The sequence below is a fragment of the Anopheles ziemanni genome, chromosome 3, assembly GCF_943734765.1.
Source record: "Anopheles ziemanni chromosome 3, idAnoZiCoDA_A2_x.2, whole genome shotgun sequence".
In the NCBI taxonomy this organism is placed as follows: domain Eukaryota; kingdom Metazoa; phylum Arthropoda; class Insecta; order Diptera; family Culicidae; genus Anopheles; species Anopheles ziemanni.
The window spans coordinates 22,514,822-22,533,114 of NC_080706.1; the positions used below are offsets into that span (position 1 = coordinate 22,514,822).

The 18,293-nt window shown below is 45.5% G+C and overlaps 4 protein-coding genes across 4 annotated transcripts; 1 reads left to right on the forward strand and 3 right to left on the reverse strand.

Moving 5' to 3' along the window:
• The first annotated feature begins 1,540 nt into the window (after nucleotides 1–1,540).
• Nucleotides 1,541–3,805, forward strand: LOC131284347 (transmembrane protease serine 9-like). The gene is made up of 5 exons (XM_058313202.1): nucleotides 1,541–1,779; nucleotides 2,222–2,230; nucleotides 3,049–3,153; nucleotides 3,227–3,554; nucleotides 3,632–3,805. The coding sequence occupies exons 1-5, from the start codon at nucleotides 1,541–1,543 to the stop codon at nucleotides 3,803–3,805; spliced, it is 855 nt and encodes a 284-aa protein (XP_058169185.1).
• Nucleotides 3,806–3,908: 103 nt separating this feature from the next.
• Nucleotides 3,909–9,534, reverse strand: LOC131284348 (organic cation transporter protein). The gene is made up of 6 exons (XM_058313203.1): nucleotides 9,332–9,534; nucleotides 5,754–5,915; nucleotides 5,181–5,635; nucleotides 4,945–5,113; nucleotides 4,567–4,859; nucleotides 3,909–4,477 (listed from the first exon to the last, which is right to left on the reverse strand). The coding sequence occupies exons 1-6, from the start codon at nucleotides 9,532–9,534 to the stop codon at nucleotides 3,909–3,911; spliced, it is 1,851 nt and encodes a 616-aa protein (XP_058169186.1).
• Nucleotides 9,535–10,496: 962 nt separating this feature from the next.
• On the reverse strand, nucleotides 10,497–13,187 carry LOC131286362 (bifunctional 3'-5' exonuclease/ATP-dependent helicase WRN-like). Its single transcript, XM_058315309.1, has one exon. The coding sequence runs from the start codon at nucleotides 13,143–13,145 to the stop codon at nucleotides 10,527–10,529; it is 2,619 nt and encodes an 872-aa protein (XP_058171292.1). The 5' UTR covers nucleotides 13,146–13,187; the 3' UTR covers nucleotides 10,497–10,526.
• A 723-nt stretch (nucleotides 13,188–13,910) lies between these two features.
• On the reverse strand, nucleotides 13,911–15,055 carry LOC131287006 (protein CREG1). The gene is made up of 3 exons (XM_058316021.1): nucleotides 14,801–15,055; nucleotides 14,371–14,730; nucleotides 13,911–14,295 (listed from the first exon to the last, which is right to left on the reverse strand). The coding sequence occupies exons 1-3, from the start codon at nucleotides 15,042–15,044 to the stop codon at nucleotides 14,102–14,104; spliced, it is 798 nt and encodes a 265-aa protein (XP_058172004.1). The 5' UTR covers nucleotides 15,045–15,055; the 3' UTR covers nucleotides 13,911–14,101.
• Nucleotides 15,056–18,293: the final 3,238 nt, after the last annotated feature.

Genomic DNA, 18,293 nt, shown 5'->3' on the forward strand with positions numbered 1-18,293 from the left:
CGGTGAAAACGATCAAGCTCGAGGCAACGGATCCTGCAACGTACAAACCAGTTTACGAAAGTGAGGTAAGTTATTCCTTTTTTTTAAATTATCTCTAGAATGTGTCTACTTATTGTCGGGTCTGCTGATAATTAATACTGTCCTTAAAGCATAATGCTTTGCCCTTTCTATTCTGGAGTTGAACGGGTTGCAGATCCAAGCAAATTTTGCAACTTTGATTTATAATGATACTCGATACGAAAACGAATGCATTATTTCAGTTAATTTCATTATTCAGTGATAATACAAGTCGCTTTCTATTTTAGTTCGATGAAGCTTCCCTCCGGTCGGACATTCAACAGCACGAGGAACAAGAGCTCGTCATAGTGGAAGCGTCCGAGTTTGCCACCAGCCATCAGGTTGGAGCAATCTTGGCCAAGTCCGAGGCTGCTTTCGCCAACATGATGCGGGAGTGCCAAGAGTACGGCCAGTTGGATCGGAACGAGTACTTAGGAGAGCCCGAACATAACTATGGTTGTTTGGTAAACTACGAAGGCGCCTGGATCCGGGCGGTCAAACTAACTGCGGACTGTGAAAATCAATTCTTTTTGATAGACCTGGGACTCTTTTCCCAGCTTGACAAATCGTGCCCCAAGCGCCGATACCCCCCAGGTCTCACACGGAAGCTTTTCTGTTCGGAATATCATATAGAAAGTAAGTGTTGATCTCTCATTCAGATTCTTTAACCTGAAGGTATACTTTATGGCATGATTTTTCGTTCTTATCTGTTTTTTTTAGATACCGATTTTCTAACCAAAGAGATGATAGGAAGCAGCAATTTGACCGATGATTTGCGCGGCATGAAGGTTAAAGCAAAGGTGTACTTTGATGAAGAATCTGAACTATTTCGTATGAAAATCATTTCTATCATTAAACGCTAAACGCAGAAATCGTAAAGCATTGTAATGACATAATTTTCCTTGGTTTAAATTTTTATCGTTAAACTTTAAATTTCATTCAATCACATAGAATGAAATATTTGTTCCATGATTCCTTTACAAATTTAATTGTTGCAAGAATCTTCCATCTTTCTTTTTTTTAAATCTAATGAACCCCGTGATAAGGTTCGTTAGTAAGGATATTAAATGAAATAACTATTAAGAATTCCCTAAGTATTACGCGATTATAGAACGGAACAAACAATAGCGCTGGAATTATCGACTATTGACAAATAAAAAAATTAGACTTGAAAACGAAATGCAACAAACTTTTAGCATATTTTTGTAATCCGCTGTCGCGTGCTGAGCCTATTTTTATGACGCCAATGCTTCAATTATTGCTTGCCACTGCTAGGTTATTGACACAGCCGGTTTAATTTTGTGAGTCGTCCCAGAACGAACGGCAACGAAACGAAGCGATACTTTGGATGAGCTCGTTTCTATTTTTCATGGCAATAAAGTGTCAAACACTATCGGAAAAGTAAGCACTGTGTTCGGTAATGTTAAGCTAAGTTGGCGGTGATCATCGGTGCGTGCGTGTCGAAAAGATCGAACCGACGACGATGTTCGATCGCGTTGGAGATTTGCTGCTATTGGTGGCGGTGCTACTGGTACTACCACTGCCAACGATCATTGAGGCGGTAGTGCGCAGTGAGTCGGACAATGGGACGGCGCGGCGGTCTGCATGGTTTCCGTTTGCCGTTTCACTGCAGCTAATCGATCGTGGTTTTGAACATTTCTGTGGCGGAACGCATCTGGGCGACGGGTGGATCCTGACGGCGGCACACTGCGTGATTTCGTTGTAAGTAGAGTGTTACGGTTCCTGATGGGTCAAGCTCTGTCTGCTTGACAGTTAAAAAAAAAAGTTACTTCAATAACAAGGTCAAGTAACACATGTGTGGATTAAGCGAAAATGGGTTACTGGGCTCTTTAAAATGTTATATAAGATTGAATTGGGGTAAATAGACCAACTAGGACTTTGTTATTTACCATCCAGCTTAGATGCATTACTTTGTGAAAAAAAAATTGATTACGTTGCTAAAACTCTTGTCAAGATTAAACAAAATGACAATATATTCCATTGATAGTATTGAAGATATCGATTTGGAAGATACAATTGACTTCTTTCACGGATCATCTTGTTCTTTTTGCTCAAGTATAGCGTACTTCCATTTATCTGCCTTAACGTAAAGATGTATTTTTTTAACGAAATATACCGGTGAACTTATTCTATGAATAAAGAGGAAGACTGGGTATACTAACTGATAGAAGCTGGTGATTGATTTGGTTTTAAATATAAAAAAATCAACTTTTACTATTTAAATATCGACTGTGTAGCTATTTTGCGTCTTTTTGAGTTTTAAAATGTTGGTTTTAATGCCTTTGATTATGTTTTTAATATTTTGCGGATCATTAACTGGGAATCCACTATAATTTTTTATTGCTGCGATATTTTCAGCGTCTGAGCATGTAATACAGTAGACATACACGATGTCCAATATATTCGCATACACTATTTTCATCCAGCCGTAGTGGTCTCCTGTAGACCGTAGCTATGTCCTGTAGCAGACCCAGATAGCGAGGAGCGTTTGTCTTTGCAGGTGAAAGCTATGTCTTGTAGCAGTTCCAGAGAAAATGGCAGATTCTGGTTTAGGATAGGTTCCGTGATATTTTTTCCATTAATAGGAAAAAAATCATGTTTCTAAAACCTTACCATGGCTTAGAGAGGGGGTACAGGCCTGAAATGCACATTTTTTTTCATCCAAAAATGATCTTTAAAAATGTAGCTTTCAATGTAAAAAAAACAATTCAAGAAAACGCGACTTAGTGATAAGAAATAACTGATGTTAGAATTTGTATGAAAATATATTGGGCACTCTGAAGATCATCGTATTCAGCCGAATTTACCAGGCTTGGGGCAGTTTTTATTATTGAAACCTTGTACAATTGATACAGAATATGCTCTATTTCTCTCTTGCGGTCGTACCAAATATTTTCCTAGTTTTATTTAATATCGTAGCAGTGTGACCCTTTTGCTTGTATGATTTTTATTATTTTTTTTACGAAAAAGTAACCACTCTCAAATAGTGGCTCAGATCGGAGGTCAGAATTTGAACGACACCACCGTCGTACGGTATCCCATCGTCGAGATGCACATACAGGGCACCTACAACCGGTAAGCACATGTGTACATGGTGTTTGGTGGGTACAATGATACTTAGTTGCCTCGCCTTTTTTCATTCTCAAAGCGTTACCATGGTCGGTGATATTGCGCTTCTTCGGGCGGCCACAAGTAGTGAAAGCAATGGGAATGTCTTACGTCTGCGTCCTAGAACCCACGTGGCGAAACGTTTGTCACTGCCAGCGCCCTCGGATGGAACGGTGGTAAACGGGGAGCAATGCTACATCTTTGGCTACGGTTCGGAATCGTACGAGGGACCCATTAGCACGACGCTCCGGTACGGGACCGTGCTGGCGTTCGGGATCGATAGTTGCATTGGAATGATGGGCGCGGTTGTCGCACCGCCACCCAACTCGGGAATGTTCTGTGCCATTGGGCAGGCCGACGCGTGTAAGGTAGGGTTGTGGCCTGCTTTATGTTGGCTATGTACTTTTATATCGTAATGTTAAAAATAATGGTATCATATTTTCAGGGCGACTCGGGTGGCGGTTACGTTTGCCACAAGCCTCCCTCCAACCAGTTCGTCTTGCGCGGCATCATATCGTACGGCGTCGGGTGTGGTGCGGCCGGTACACCCGGGGTGTACACCGACGTCGCATACTACCTACACCATTACCCGATGAGTTCCATAATGTCAGTTCATTGAAACAAAAAAAAAGCGGAAGCAAGAATTAATCCTAAACTTAAACAAATCGTGTCCGATTCCTAACCTAACTATCATATAACTAAAGTGAATTCCCTGCCTACAACTAGTGTTTGTTTTTCGCTTCCACGTCTTCCGGATCCACTGGGTCAGTCGGTGGTGGTTCGTCTGCGTGGTCCAGCTGTTCCTGCTGCGCATGGTCTTTGAGCGCGGCGTCACGTGTTTCCGGATGAAGCAGCGTTAGGGCACCGGCCAGCAGCACCGAGCAACCACAGATCGTGGTCGGTATCCACCAGGCGAGCCGTCCGAGCAGATCCGTTATGTACGGTGCCGCAATCGAACCGACGTGCGCCATCGTCGAGCAGATACCGAGGGCCGTGTTGCGGATCTCGGTTGGGAATAGTTCGGCCGTGTGCAACGTGACGATCGCGTACACGGCCGTAATGCCGACCCGGCCCAGCATGGCGAGCGTCACCAGGGCAGTCGTGTTGGTCTCCGGAATGGCCAGCACCACCAGCAGGCAGATGCCGGCGTACAGGAAAAAGCAAAACGATGAACTGCGCCGCCCGAAGTACGCCAGCACGATGATCGAGAGGATGTACGCGACGATGTCCACCGAGCCGGTCGTGGCGACGTACACGTTCCGGTTGGCCGCGAAGTTGTCCGCATTGAGCGCTGATGGTAATCAAACGATGGAAGGTAAATAATCTCCTTTTTTTCTAAATATATGCTAAAAAACCTTAAAGTTAATGTAAACCCCTTACCTGTCACGTAATAGCACAGTGACGTAATGCACCAGGTAAAGTGGCATATTAGAGCCCGCCGGCAGAGGACGGGTGTGCCGTACAGTTTCGTAAACTCACTGACCGATTGTTTGAGCTTGGTGCTGAACGGAACGGTCGCCGCCGGTTGAGATTCGGCGTCGACGTCGTGGTTTTTCTCCGCCACAGCCGCACTGTCCAGCAATTCCTTCGGGGCGCTCCGTCCGAACACCATCCGGAAGGCCTTCCGTTCCCGACCCTTGCTCAGCAACCAGCGAGGCGATTCGACCAGGAAGCTGAATTGAAGCGAAAGTGAGACCAAACGTTTAATCAAACAATTCCCAACTATGGCATATCTTTCGGGTTCAATTATAAACTTACTAGAGGTGTATGATGAGCAGGAACGAGGGTACGGTGAGGGCAAGCGATAGATCCCGCCAGGGCTGTATGAGGTAGGCGGCCAGTGCGAGAAACAGCATACCCAAGGGGTAGGAGAAGTTGAACGCGATGCTCATCCACGATCGATGCCGTTTGCCAATGTTTTCGGTGACTGAAAATGGGAACCGAGAACCGATGAGAAACCCTCGAGCCCAACATCTCGTTAGTGTGACTCTTACGCAAAGCGAACGCAGGATAAAACACTCCGGAAGCGGAGGCACCGAGTCCGATGCGACCGAGCAGCAACAGGGCGTACACCGGCGAGAAGGTCGTTAGCAACCCGGCCACGATGTACAGTGTGGCCGCAATCGAGAAGCTCGTCTTGCGTCCATACTTGTCCGAGATGACCCCGAAGCTGGACGCGCCAACAAACTTCCCGATTGATAGGGCCACCTGTACCGTCGAGCGCAGGGCAGTCCGCTCGCACAGCAGATCCCACTCGGGCACGATCGAAACGCCCTCCGGCTGATCGTAGTACATGTGCCACCCGTGGGTGGACGCCGTCGACAGGCAGTCCAGCTCGGTAGGGCGTGGATGCGACTGGGTGTAGCTGAGCGCGTCCCGGTAGTTCAGGTTGCTCAGCTGGTTGTAGTTCCAGGCGAGGATTGTGCAGGTCCCGTTCCGGGCACTACCGCTGCAGGGAAGAAACGGCGGGACAAGTTGGAACGTTCATAAATCCATCGTTCCGGTGGGGAAAGGACGTGAACCGCGCTTTCCGGGACACAGTGTCTTACGGTTTTGGATGGTCTTACGTTGGTGCTGTGATGTTGCGTATTTCCTCGTGACTCCAGCCGGCATGCACGAGAGTTGGCACCATACAGTAGTAGTTGTTTGGCTGCTGGCCAAGAAAAACGTACGACGACACGTGAAAACCATTGAGAATGTTCGGTGTGAGGCAAAGGATGAACAAAACCCTGGGGGAAATATGGAAATGAAAAAATACACAGTCAATCACGTGGCGCCATAAGAGAGTCGAGCGAGAGAAACGTTTCACCTCGTGACCAATTTATTTTAAAAACAGTCATTACATTAGGAGATCTTCTGTTGTGATACGTTTGAAACGGGTAATCAAAACGGACATACTTTGTAAAGCTTCGTGAAGGAAGCAATGGTGACGATGAGCTTAACATCGCTAAACAAAAAAACAATTTGTTCAGGAGCAGGGCAGGTAATGATTTTACAATGTTTATCAAAAAGATCAAATTTTGGTTGCAAAATTAACGGTGCAAACCAGCTCTACAACATTTGTCAATGATGTTTTACAAGCTCAGGTTTTTTATTGTAATTTTTCATTTATAATCGTGAAATTACCACATTTTTGCGTTTATAACACTAGCTTTTGCAACAACTATTACTGCGTGAAAAGCACGATTAAGATTGTAGAATTAACTTGCATTGTTTAAAAATCAAATTAATTGATTAATTCAATATCAACGCCAATCACCTTTATCTATTGGCTATTGGCTTAAAACAACTTCATTTTAGGTACTCCTCAGGTCACACATTTGGCGAGTCTTGGTTTGAGTGAGGGTTAATTGCAGTCAGATAGAATTTAAATTGTTCTAGTAATAAAAATGCGACCCATAAGGATATCTCTTTCATAACAGACGGAAGATAACGAAGACGGATTAAAACAAACCAGTAGATAGGTATGATAATCTTTAACAAACCATATCAGTTTCGAATGATAAACATGCTTAGTGCACCGTCGTATATCTCGTTATCTTTGCTTCTCATTGCATTCTCATGAATAATAAAACCGATAAATATTTACAGTCTGCAGCTTGAAACCGAATGTTGTCTACACATTTTATGTTTCTCTTTGATTGTATTTAGTTTTTGCACTCTCTTTGGAAGCCTCTTTGACATAGTTTAATTTATTCTACACCGTGTCAGATTAAATTGCCCCTGAGGTTTCTGTGCATGTATACAGTGTATATCCACGCTATATCCCCCCGCGTGCGTGATGTCGATAAACCTGATCAACCTTGGCAAAATCCGCTAAAAGGCCGACTTCTCACGTGCCCTTGTTGGACAAATGATGGCAAGTTTTTACGGAGACACGTTGCGTACATAACCGTGGGATGTTTTTAATTTTTTTATCATTAGCTGACCTAGTCAATGCTGACCAAACGTGTGGTGTAAACGGAATGCAAATAGTATGTATGCAAATAATATTTTAATCTTCCGAACCCGACAATTCATTATCAGACTGAGGCCACGGTGTTTCAGTCCATTGTTTTGGACGTTATATTGACGGAAATCGTGCCGCCGAATTCCGTCGACTCACGGGTCATTATCGCTTACGGTGCATCCGATCCACTCCCGGCAACGTTTCTTCTTCGCTTCGGTGATAAGAATACGGCAGCCTCCACTGCCTTAAGCGGGCCAATCAAGCGTACGTACTGCTGCGGTCTATCATCGCAAAATCCTGGCCGCTGTCAATCGTTCAATTACCGTACGTTTCCTTTCTTTTCGGTTCCATCGTTTTATGTGCCCCTCCCGATAAGGCGTACCATAAAAGGTCGTTGGGTTCCGTTGTCGCGGTAAGACCGCGCGACTGATAGTGTTGTTGGGCTTGGTAGAAGATTTGCACTTTACCGCCAACCTCGACTACCTCTCGCCGCTGATGTATAGACAGTGGCAAAGGTAATCGCAAGGGGTACTACTCAGATTCAATCTTCTTCCGCCCAATCGATCGACCAGTGGGCACGCTCCAGATACGTTTTACGGCTCCTCCCGACACACCGATAAGCACGGCACGATGAGCTCCGTTTCGAAGAGGGGTAGGGTTCCTTGGTACGAAGCACCCGAAGGGAACCCGCACGATAGTGTGCCCAAGAAGGCAAAGGTCAGTTGTTAAACTTGCTGGCATTGAATGTTTACGTTTTAGTCGCATTTTCTTTGCACTCGCCGTCGCGCAAGGTGTCCCACCTCTTGCACCTCGAAAAGGTAAGCCCTAGCCGTTTGGAGCGAACTGTCCTACAGCGCCACCATTTATTTCATTAGTTCGAGACCGTAATTGGCAAACGTTAGGAACGTTCAGGAATTTTGTAACCTGGCACGACCGGGGTCTTTCCGGGAGTATTTCGTGTTGTATCCCAGCACATTGCCTATCAACCGCGGTTTTTTCTTGTTGGCATGAAACACCGCTGTGGATTCTTGAAGGTAATGCCTTTAAGGAGGGTCAAGTTTCCAAAAAGGTTCTTCCAAGTACAAACTACCTGCAAAAGAAAATCGTAAGTAAATTCACAACTACATTTTTTAACTATTTTTTCCAATTTCGATAAATCTTTGTTACAATAGATACCTGTTCAAAAAGATGAACGATTTTAGGTTAACTGCATGTGTCTACTGCATTAACGTTTTAACAGCTGACATCGAAGGGATCATGTTGCCATGACTACCGAACGAGCCACGCATCGATTAAATATACAGCCCACTGTAATCAACACATTTTTCCTTCTCAATCAGATAACCGTAATTCAGTGGGACTGAAGAGGGAATGCAACACTATCACTTTCTAGTTTATCAAGCCCACTTCATCGTTCAGCTTGCTTCTCGCCATACTCAGGCCCAATGTTCACTGAACTTCGTTGAACCAATCCGGGTCGCTTGACGAAAGGAGAATGAACGAAGTGAAAGAAAATAGAAAGTAAATGTAGAACCATTCTCACCGGTGACAACAAACGCCGGGAGAAACAGCGCACAACTTTCACATTCCTCAGGCCATCTCGTGGCTTTGCTCGAAGCACGTGCGCTTCGCTTTCCCCTAGAACGTGTTTGCCGACATATCCGGTGTTGCTTTTTTTTTTATCGAAATGGCATTTTTTCGACACACGCTCTTCTCTGTTAGTGGTTTGACCTCGGTTGGTGTGTAAGTATGCGATTTTAATTTCCTCATCAGCTCACGTTGTGGGCGGGAAAATTGGACTAATGCCTCAGTGCCTCCCGCAGGAAGTGCAGCTCTCCGCGGGTGATGCGAGCGTGGCAAGCGGAAAACTGACCATGACAAGTAAAAGAAAACAACCCGTTTCAATGTCTCACACCGGACGGGAAACCATATGTGAACGTTATCTTTGCATGGGATTTATTTTTATCCTTCCTCATGACCAGCCGTATTTTGCAACCGTAAAGTCGTTCGCGGTGGGAATGGCACGATTTCGTTTCTTTTCTCTTCCGTAGCGCATGTGGAAAAGATGGGTCAATGTTTCGCAAGAACAAAAAAGCGGACGCGCCAACCGTTGCTGGCGGGCGCGGCCAGAGTTGTGTTTATTTCTCCGGTTTAATTTTAGCATCCTCTGCGCGCGCGCATGCTACCACGACTTACCACAGCCAGAGTCCACGGTCACCCTTTTTCTCCAGCCCATCGAGGATGGTTTGCTTCAGGTCACCGTTCGATTCGACGGTCAGCTTGGCCGTACCGTTTTTAAGCTGACAGACGGATTCGTCCTGGTTGGGCTGCAGCTGCTTTCCATCTGCCTTGCGCGCTTCCTCACCGACATCGCTTTCATGATCTTGCTCCTGACCCATGGCAACGAACGGTTACTTTGTTTCGTGATTTGATCAACACCGCACACCGCACTGCACCACCGAGCACGTTTTCACGAAGCACTTTCGGTTTGAAATTTAAACTACGATCGTGTGTTGTATACACTCACACCGGTGCGTAGTGGTTACAGTTCGGTTCTGTTTCAATCCCTAGCCATACTCGATCAGATCCACACCAATCCGTGCAGCTGGCAATGCCCGCAAAAGGCACCTTTTAAGTTCCTGTAAGCTGCGCTCTGTGTTCCCGCTTTCTTCGCACACAGCACAGCTCAATGTGACTTGATTCCGCGACCAACGGTCAAGAACTGAGCGCTGATGCTCTCCGGCACCAGATACGGCGTTACCGTTTGCCCGCTCTCCGCGATTAGAGGCCGGGAACCTCGTGGTTGATGCGCGTTGAGTAGTGGCGCGTTCTTCAATCGTACACACCACCATGTGGTGGCCCGTGTAGCGTTTATCAGGCGAAGAAGAAGAAACTGCGACCGAACGCAGTGGTGGACAAAACAAAGCGGAAATGCTAGCCCGCGGTGAAGATGGGATGATGTCGTTTGCTGTAAAATAAATGCGCTGCATAAACTGGAGGCCCTTCATACGCGCTCGAGTGCATGATGAATTTTCGTGGGCACGTTAGCATTCGACCGCGTTACTTTGAAATCGAGTGCTTCCGGTCCCGTAGATGCGATGCGAGCGTAATTTGTGAAAAACCGTGTCCTTTGTGCACCAATCAACAAGGGCCACTGGAGCGTCAATTGTTGCCTTCTGGAAGACCCGAAATTATCATTGATTGTACCTTTTGTCGTTCTATTCGGTCCGACCCTGGCTTAGTCGTTGGTCGCGTAAGGGAAGAAATTAATCTTCGGCACTGGAACGGCCAAACTGATTCCTCCCTGGAATATGGTTGTATAGAAACGTGATATGGATGTTTACGAACGCTGTTATTTTACAAAGATGTTTAACAGGTCAACAATTTTATTTTACGATTTTCTCTTAGGCAACCTCTTGGAAAACAATTCATTTTCGACTTCATCATCATTTTCGCTCTCGTCATCCTCGTAAAGGATGCGTTTAAGGTTCACCGTACGCCCGCGTATTGGAGTTTTCATGACAAATGTTCCCTTTTTATGCGGTTCCGCGGTGGGAGTGGCACTAAGTGATGGCTGGGATGGATTTTGCGGCTTCAATTCTCTTCCAACGTTCGTATCTGAATAAATGGGCAATGTTGAAAGCACGGTCGATGGAAGGTTTACTTGAGTATTGGCACTATTTCCACCTGGACGAGCAGCATCCATTACCCTGTTAGGAGAATCCTCTTGACAGTCTTTTCCTTCTGAACCTGCGTCGATCGTTATCCGGCAATCTTGTGATGATCCCAAGAGAGATGGCGAAGAGGTTGGCGTTGTAACATCCTTCTCGTTAACGAACGAAGCTTCCACCCGATCTAGTTCGTCCAAATCGAACACATCTTCATCTTCCTCGTCGAAAAAGGAATCTACGGTTGCTATGGCATCTTTTGGTTGACTGCAAGTCGGCTGTGATGCCACGTTTTGGGTGAACGTTGGCTGCGATTTTATCGCATCGGCAGCATCATTGCTTTCACTGGATGTCGGGGGAAGGAAATTTAGCATCCGTTGAATACAGATCAAAAACTCTCGTCCAAATTTCTGCAGCTTCGCATCGGAAAATCCGTCCAGTTGGGCCTCCTTCATCTCCTTCAGGTTGAGCGGCTTACGGGTTGCCATTTGACGCAAGGCGGCATTCGAGGCTATCATGTACGGCATACACTCGAATGTGGTCGCAAGTTCGGAGCGTTTTTTCAGCAGGCACTTAACAAGTTCTTGCGTGAGATCTTGGAGTCCTGCGCCCTTGGAGGGTAACTGGCCTCGTAAAGCGGATGACTGTGGTTCCGTTGGGTCGTACAGTGAAGCTGGTTTGACGACCGTCATCATTTTGAACATTTCCGCGGTCGGTTTCAGCATTAGCTTACGATCGGGCCCACCGGAGTTAAGCCATCGACGCCCTACAGGGGTGAGTTGCACCTTGTAAATCGTGGCAAATTTGTTTATTATATTTGGAATTTTCACCTTGCACAGGTAACCCTCCCGCTCGAGCAATCCTCCAAGGCATTTCCACCACGTTTCATCCTTCGCCTTGCCTTTCCCGTACAGCGGGTGTCGTAAGAGACGGTCGCCCAATTTCTTGTTTTTGGATCCCCGTAGTAGCAGAATCGGTAGAGAAAGGCCTGTTCCACCACCCAACAGTTCGATCGCCTGCATAAGCTGAACGGTGTCCACCGCAAAGTCGTACCGACCGTCGGCATCGATGCCCTCGTATCGCTCGCAGTCCTTCGCAACCCCGCCACGCGTACAATTATCACAGCATTTCCTCCCCATCTCCACCTTTGTTTCCTCCTGTTTGCCCATCTGGGAAAGAGTGCCCTCAAAGTATCGCAGTATGAACTTCCGCCGGCAGTCTCTGGTGTCGAGATACTCGTTCATCGTGCGCGACAGCTGCTCGAGATTAGTTTTAACCGATCCTTCACTCTGGGAGCGAAGAAATTCATGCGTCTTGAAGTCGGCCCGGTTCCAGAACATGATGCAGCGGGACGGTTGCCCATCGCGCCCCGCCCGTCCCGCCTCCTGGTAGTAGCTTTCGAGATCTTTCGACACACCGTAGTGGATGACCAACCGCACGTCCGGTTTGTCGATGCCCATTCCGAAGGCAATCGTGGCCACGATGATCTGCACTCTGTCGCTCACGAACTGCTCGTGCACCGTTCGGCGCTGCTTTATCGAAAGTCCTGCGTGGTACGCATCGCAGACGAATCCTTTGCTTCGTAGCAGTTCCACTATCTCTTCCGTTTGCTTACGTGTGATGCAGTAAATAATTACGCTACCGGGACGGTTTTTGGACAGCAGTGGCTTGATATCCTCCAGCGGACCTTGCGGTCCCTTAGATCGCACGATGAACTCCAAGTTGGGTCGATCGAAACCGGTGCAGAGTATTTGTGGATTGTTCAGCTTCAAACTACGCACAATGTCGTCCCTTACCTTCAGTGTGGCGGTTGCGGTAACGGCCAGTATTGGCACATTCGGGCAGAGCTCCCTGATGACGCCCAAGCCTCGATAAGCCGGCCGGAAGTCGTGACCCCATTTGCTCAAACAGTGCGCCTCATCGATGGCAATCAGGATAAGCTGGTCCCGCACGGACGCCAGCAACTTTTGGCCACTCTCACCGGTAATGTACTCCGGGGTGAGATACACGACACGGAACTTTCCCGCCTCGATGGCCGCCAGCTGATTGGTGCGTTGTGCAGATCCAAGCAGGCAGGCTGGAATGTTGCAAACGTTCAGGGATAGCACTTGGTCTTCCATTAAACTGATGAGTGGGGAAACGACGAACGTGAGGCGGTCCAGAAAGACGGACGGATATTGGTAGGTAAGCGATTTACCGTAACCGGTCGCCATGATGACGCAGTTGTCCCGCTGCTGATGGATGATCGAGTGAATGATGCGCCATTGCATCGGACGAAAGGACGAGTGTCCGAATCGGTTGGACAATACTTCTAGGTGTTCCGGGCCGGGATCTGCGAACATTTCGTGTAATAGAGTTCTGTTTATAACAGATCTGCAGAAAACATGATCCGAAACGACTGTGATTGTTTTGATATACTGAGAAACCCCGCGTTTGCAGCCGTCAAATCTAAAAGTCAAGTTTGTAAACAACAGGAAGTGTTGCCAGTATGTTAGATTTGTATTTTTCGATCTTTTTGTTTTATTTTTATTGTTTGACATACGCGCGATATTTGTGTTATTTACAGATTATAAGTTTCATCTGCACCCAAATAATGGAATTAATTTGTGAACAAATTTGTACGATTATTCTTTACAACTTTCGACCAGGATTAACACAGCAGCAGTGCATGAATGAGCTGAAATCAGCTTTTGGCGATGAAGCTCCATCACAGACCAGTGTGCTTTCAAGCGTGGTCGGAATTTCGTCCAAGACAAATTTCGAGATCAGTTGTTTCGTGTCGTCCAAAATCAGTTGTTGTTCCGAAAAACATTGATGCTGTGTGCGAACTGACATTGCAAGATCCCAAAGTGACCTATCGTATGATAAAGGCAACCTTTGGTATTAGTACAATATTGCATAAACATAATATTTGTTTTCGTTCTCTAATCCCAAAACATAAAAGGCAACCCTCGCATGATTACGTCTGTATTTGTTTATTGATTTTCTTTATATTAATGTAAATAAAATGATTCAAAATCTTTATCAGTTACACGCGTTGCCATTTGCCTGTACTAGCATTATCACAAACGCTTGTTTTGCGTTCTGCTCCCGTTACTAGCTATTGCTAAACTTTCGTACAACGTGTATGTTTATCGCAAGAAACATTGCAACACATATTTTTCATCTATCTCTCACGACGGTCTGCAACAGTCTGCCAATCTCTCTCGATCTTCTTCATTTTCACTTTCGTTCGATTGATGTTTTGAATATTTGTCCCTCTTGCCCAATGATGCCGATTCGCATGCTGCATCGTAGCTTAGTGTGCATCACCAGCCACTTCAGCAAAGCGAGGCGGCACCCGACGACCGTTGGTGTTACTAGCGACTGCCTTCTTATCGGGATCTGCAGCCATGTAATCTTCCACGGTAACGTAGTGGGGCCCTCCGTAAAAGTCAAGTACGGCAATTTGCACAATGTCAAGCTTGCACAGGAAAAAGTTGTGCCCATCGGCTAAGCGGAGAAGATAAAATTATATGAAAAGAGATTAGCAAAAGGTTGATAACATTTGTGTCATCTTAGGCTTACTTTCGATCCACTTTTTCGCAGCCGGATGACGACTGAACATAGCGGACGAGCCAAATTGATACTCGGGCGATGTTTCGTTGATTTTCACCACAGTGCCTGAGATCATTATGCGTGCACACGTTGGTTCCATGGGGTCGATGCCATTCTTTGTGCAGTACAAATCTTGGTCCATCGAGAGCAACACAGTCAGGCGGTTATCCTTGGCCAGATCTTGAGCCGTGTAGTCGAGCATGGTCAAATAGAAGTACAACACACCGGTGGATTTTTCTCCACGGGCACTATCCGCCACCGAGATGATGTTGACCATGGGGAAGCCCTTAACAGCGGCCACCGTAGATAACGAGCCCATAGAAACCCATTCTGGATAGATGAAGATGAAGTGTACATTAGTTGCTAAATAATTCATTATCTAGGAACAGGTGAGACGTACCGGCCTTATGTACGAGGTAACGAGCCATCTTGGCGTACTCCTTGTAATTTGGTGGTGTATCGTTAGTCGTTTCGAAGGTTTCCATCAATCCCCAGGACCGTATATTGTTCCAGCATGCGTACGTGGTCAGCAACGATAGAGCGAGTAGAATGTAAATTACAACCCATCGTCTTGAGCTATCAGCAACTGGTGGCCTCGTCTCAGGTTCAATGACCTTTTTGTACGAAACCGTCGGAATCGTCATTTTGGTGGCGTGGTGCTGGACTAAACAAAAATAGGATAAAACGCAATACCAATATTTCAGTTAAAACGCCCCTTTGTACAAGTAAATGCGTCGATCGCGTAGTAGGCGAAATCTTGTAGGCCTCTTTGTTTCGATGCGTCAACACATGACTCAAGCGTTTGCGAGTGATAAAACTGCACAGCAAGATCGCGGAGGGTAAGCGTACACTGATGATCACCATACACGATCGCCAAGGGCAAAACTGGTTTTTCCTTTGTTTGATTTTGCGAACCAAATTCGAGACACCTTTGATAATGGTTCATCTGATGTGTCGCGAAAAAACTTACCCTCAACTTACTGGACACTGGAATTTCTCCTGTATTTATATTCTTTACGACGGGAGCAAGAGTCGCCGATGAAATGGTGCAGTTTGTGTTCGCTGCAGCTTGTTTTGAACAAATTGGTCCGCAAACTGATCTTGACGTATAACATACGACCAAGGTTCTTTCAAAAAAGCTTCAAAACCTTCACACATTTGAAGTGATGGCTGAAAAAGCCGTTTCGTAAATAACTTTTAAGTTCCTGGACTAATTTGAGCAATTAATCCCACAAACGATAGTTCTTTTAAAAGCCTACAACATTTTTGAGAAATATTTTCCCGCTGTAGCTAGTTTAATAAGGATAAATTAACAGGCTAAAAAAGTATATAGTAACCTTGGTTGGAGTTTTTAGCTTGAATCTGATAACTTTTTAGTCTTCGGAGCATTTTTAAAAGTTTATCTCTCATATAAATAACAATACCAAAACTCGAACTCAAACAAAATCCTTTTATGAAAAAATTTCTATTCATTTGTTCCAATTTTCTTTGTCTCAAACCGGTTCGCAATTGAATGCAATATTGCATCGAACTAACTTGAACTGGTGTAGCGTTTTCTTTTGAATGTTAACAGATTTTTTTTTACGTTTTGTTTTTTTTCAACCAAGGAATCATGTCGATTTTCTCTAAAATTTCTGTAAAAACTGTGCTAGCATGTTTGTACTTGCTGTAAAAACTGTACTAGCATGTTTGTAAAGCCAAATTTGTCAATCAGCGTAGACAATCCTTAACGCTTGATAGTAAATCTAGTAATAACACCTTCCATAAAAATGCACTCCAACGCACATTTATTTACTAAAGCCATATTAAACATCTGATTACTCATGTATTCTAAAATGCAATTCAAACGCATGCAATCTATCGAAAACGGTTTGGCAATAATGAGAAATCGGAAATGTATTTGAACGAATGTGGACATTGTATCTCGATGCCAGCGGACTGGTATTGTTTCAGGCACCCCGTCCATATTTCCCGCACGATCAGAAGCAGCCCGCAGTTCAATTGAGACCGGTAACGAGACCGGATGTCCGCTTAGGTTACGTTACATTCTTTCCCGTTCTGTCCTGGCGGTCGCGCCCAACGATGCAATGCCGAGTGCAACCTGCACACGTGTGGGCTGATGTAAGAATGTCCTTTTAGCAATGTCCATTTTGTTTACTTTCGCCTCCGTCTCAATCCCCTTCCACCCGTTGCTGGGCGATTGAAAAACTGAAGCAAAAATTGGAAAATACCCTACGTGTCCGTGGTTTCACACACTGGGGCACCGTTGTGCAGTTCCCGTGTAATCCACCACTTCCGGAATAATCATTCCCTTTTTGGGGAAGGTGAAGCCGGCCTCCTCCCGGGATGATAGCACTGATGATGATCGCAATTCGCAGCCGAACGCTGCTGACTCAGAATCGGCGAACCAGAGGGGGGGTTTTTCAATTTTCAATTTGTTTGAGTGCGCTGCAGTTCGGTGTAGCTATGCGGCGGCATGGAACGGATCGGTCGGTCGGTCGGTCGCCATGCCGTGAGCCCGAAGTTTTGGCCATAATTGGGAAATAAAACTTTAGTTTTCCAATCGATTGAAACTGGAAAATGGTCAACGGAAGTACCGCGTTGTCATACGCCACACCAGCGCGACCGTTGGGGAATGTGGGACATTTTTACTACTTTTTACATTGTTACACGGCAATTTGTTGTGTTACTGCCAGTATCCGTCGATTCAATTCTCTGCCAAACAATCGGTTTGCCATATGTACATGCACATTAAGTCAGTTTTGTTTTCATCATTTCAAATAGTGTCGAATATTATATTTTTGTAACCATTTTAAAAAGTATTAAACACTTCTCAAAATAGATATGTAATTTTGACTATAGTTTATTTTAATTCTTTTAACAAATTTTCAAAATTAATTTGTTTCATAAGACGTATTATTTCCATCTTACTGGGAAATCTGTTGAATGATTTGGTGGTAAATATTTATTGTTTTGAAGACTATAAATCCTAGAAACAAATTCTTGTTTCTGTTCTCATTAGATTTTATAATAATTCAATCACCTCAAACGGTCCACACTGTCAATTTCTTCCGATGAGTCAATGAATGTTATATTATGGTTTGAAAATTTATTTAATCTTAAAATTAATTAATAATGAATCTTAACCCCAAATGAAAACAAAAACCCTACGAGCTCTGTATGGTCCTGGGAAGGTAGGTCGGTTTCCAGGACATGGGATTAAGAAAAGAGTTTTATAGAAAAAAAAACCTTTCGAAACAGCATCAGCCCTTGGATATGCAAGCATTGCAAGAAACATCACCTCGTACCAGCAACACGGCAGAGGTCGGTCATAAATTGTTTCAAATCCATTGGAAAGAAGGAGAATCCCAACCTAGTGTACCCATTTTTCCCCAACCGAAGGCCATAATGGACAACCGGGACTGCGATCCCGAGTACCGGAAGTGCAGGCAGCGAAGCGAACGGCCATCCCATTGTGCAGCGAAAGATAGAGTGAAGGTAATTATGCATAAATTTTTAGCATATTTCATCGTCACCCAGACACCGGGCACACCTTGCGCGAGTTCCTGCGGGTGTCCCGTTGTCGTTGGCGCCGCGAAGCGCTCGAAAAGTCGATCGACCCCATTCCAGTGGTACGGTTCGGTCGAGTTTTCCCACCCCTCCCCCCCTGGTACGAAGGGAAACAAATTTGTGCACCTCCCTCGCGTCCCCCATACGTTGCAGTGATGCCATTTTGCAGCCTCTTTTGTTGTGTGCGCTTTCGCGAGATGGGCTTTCCGTGCCCGAAACGGACCGACGGGATTATAAGTTTTCGCTGCATTCGCGTTGAGGGTCGTGTCGTGAAAATGTGAACCACTGGATCCTTCCGTTGGGGAAGGCTCTGGCCGGCTTCT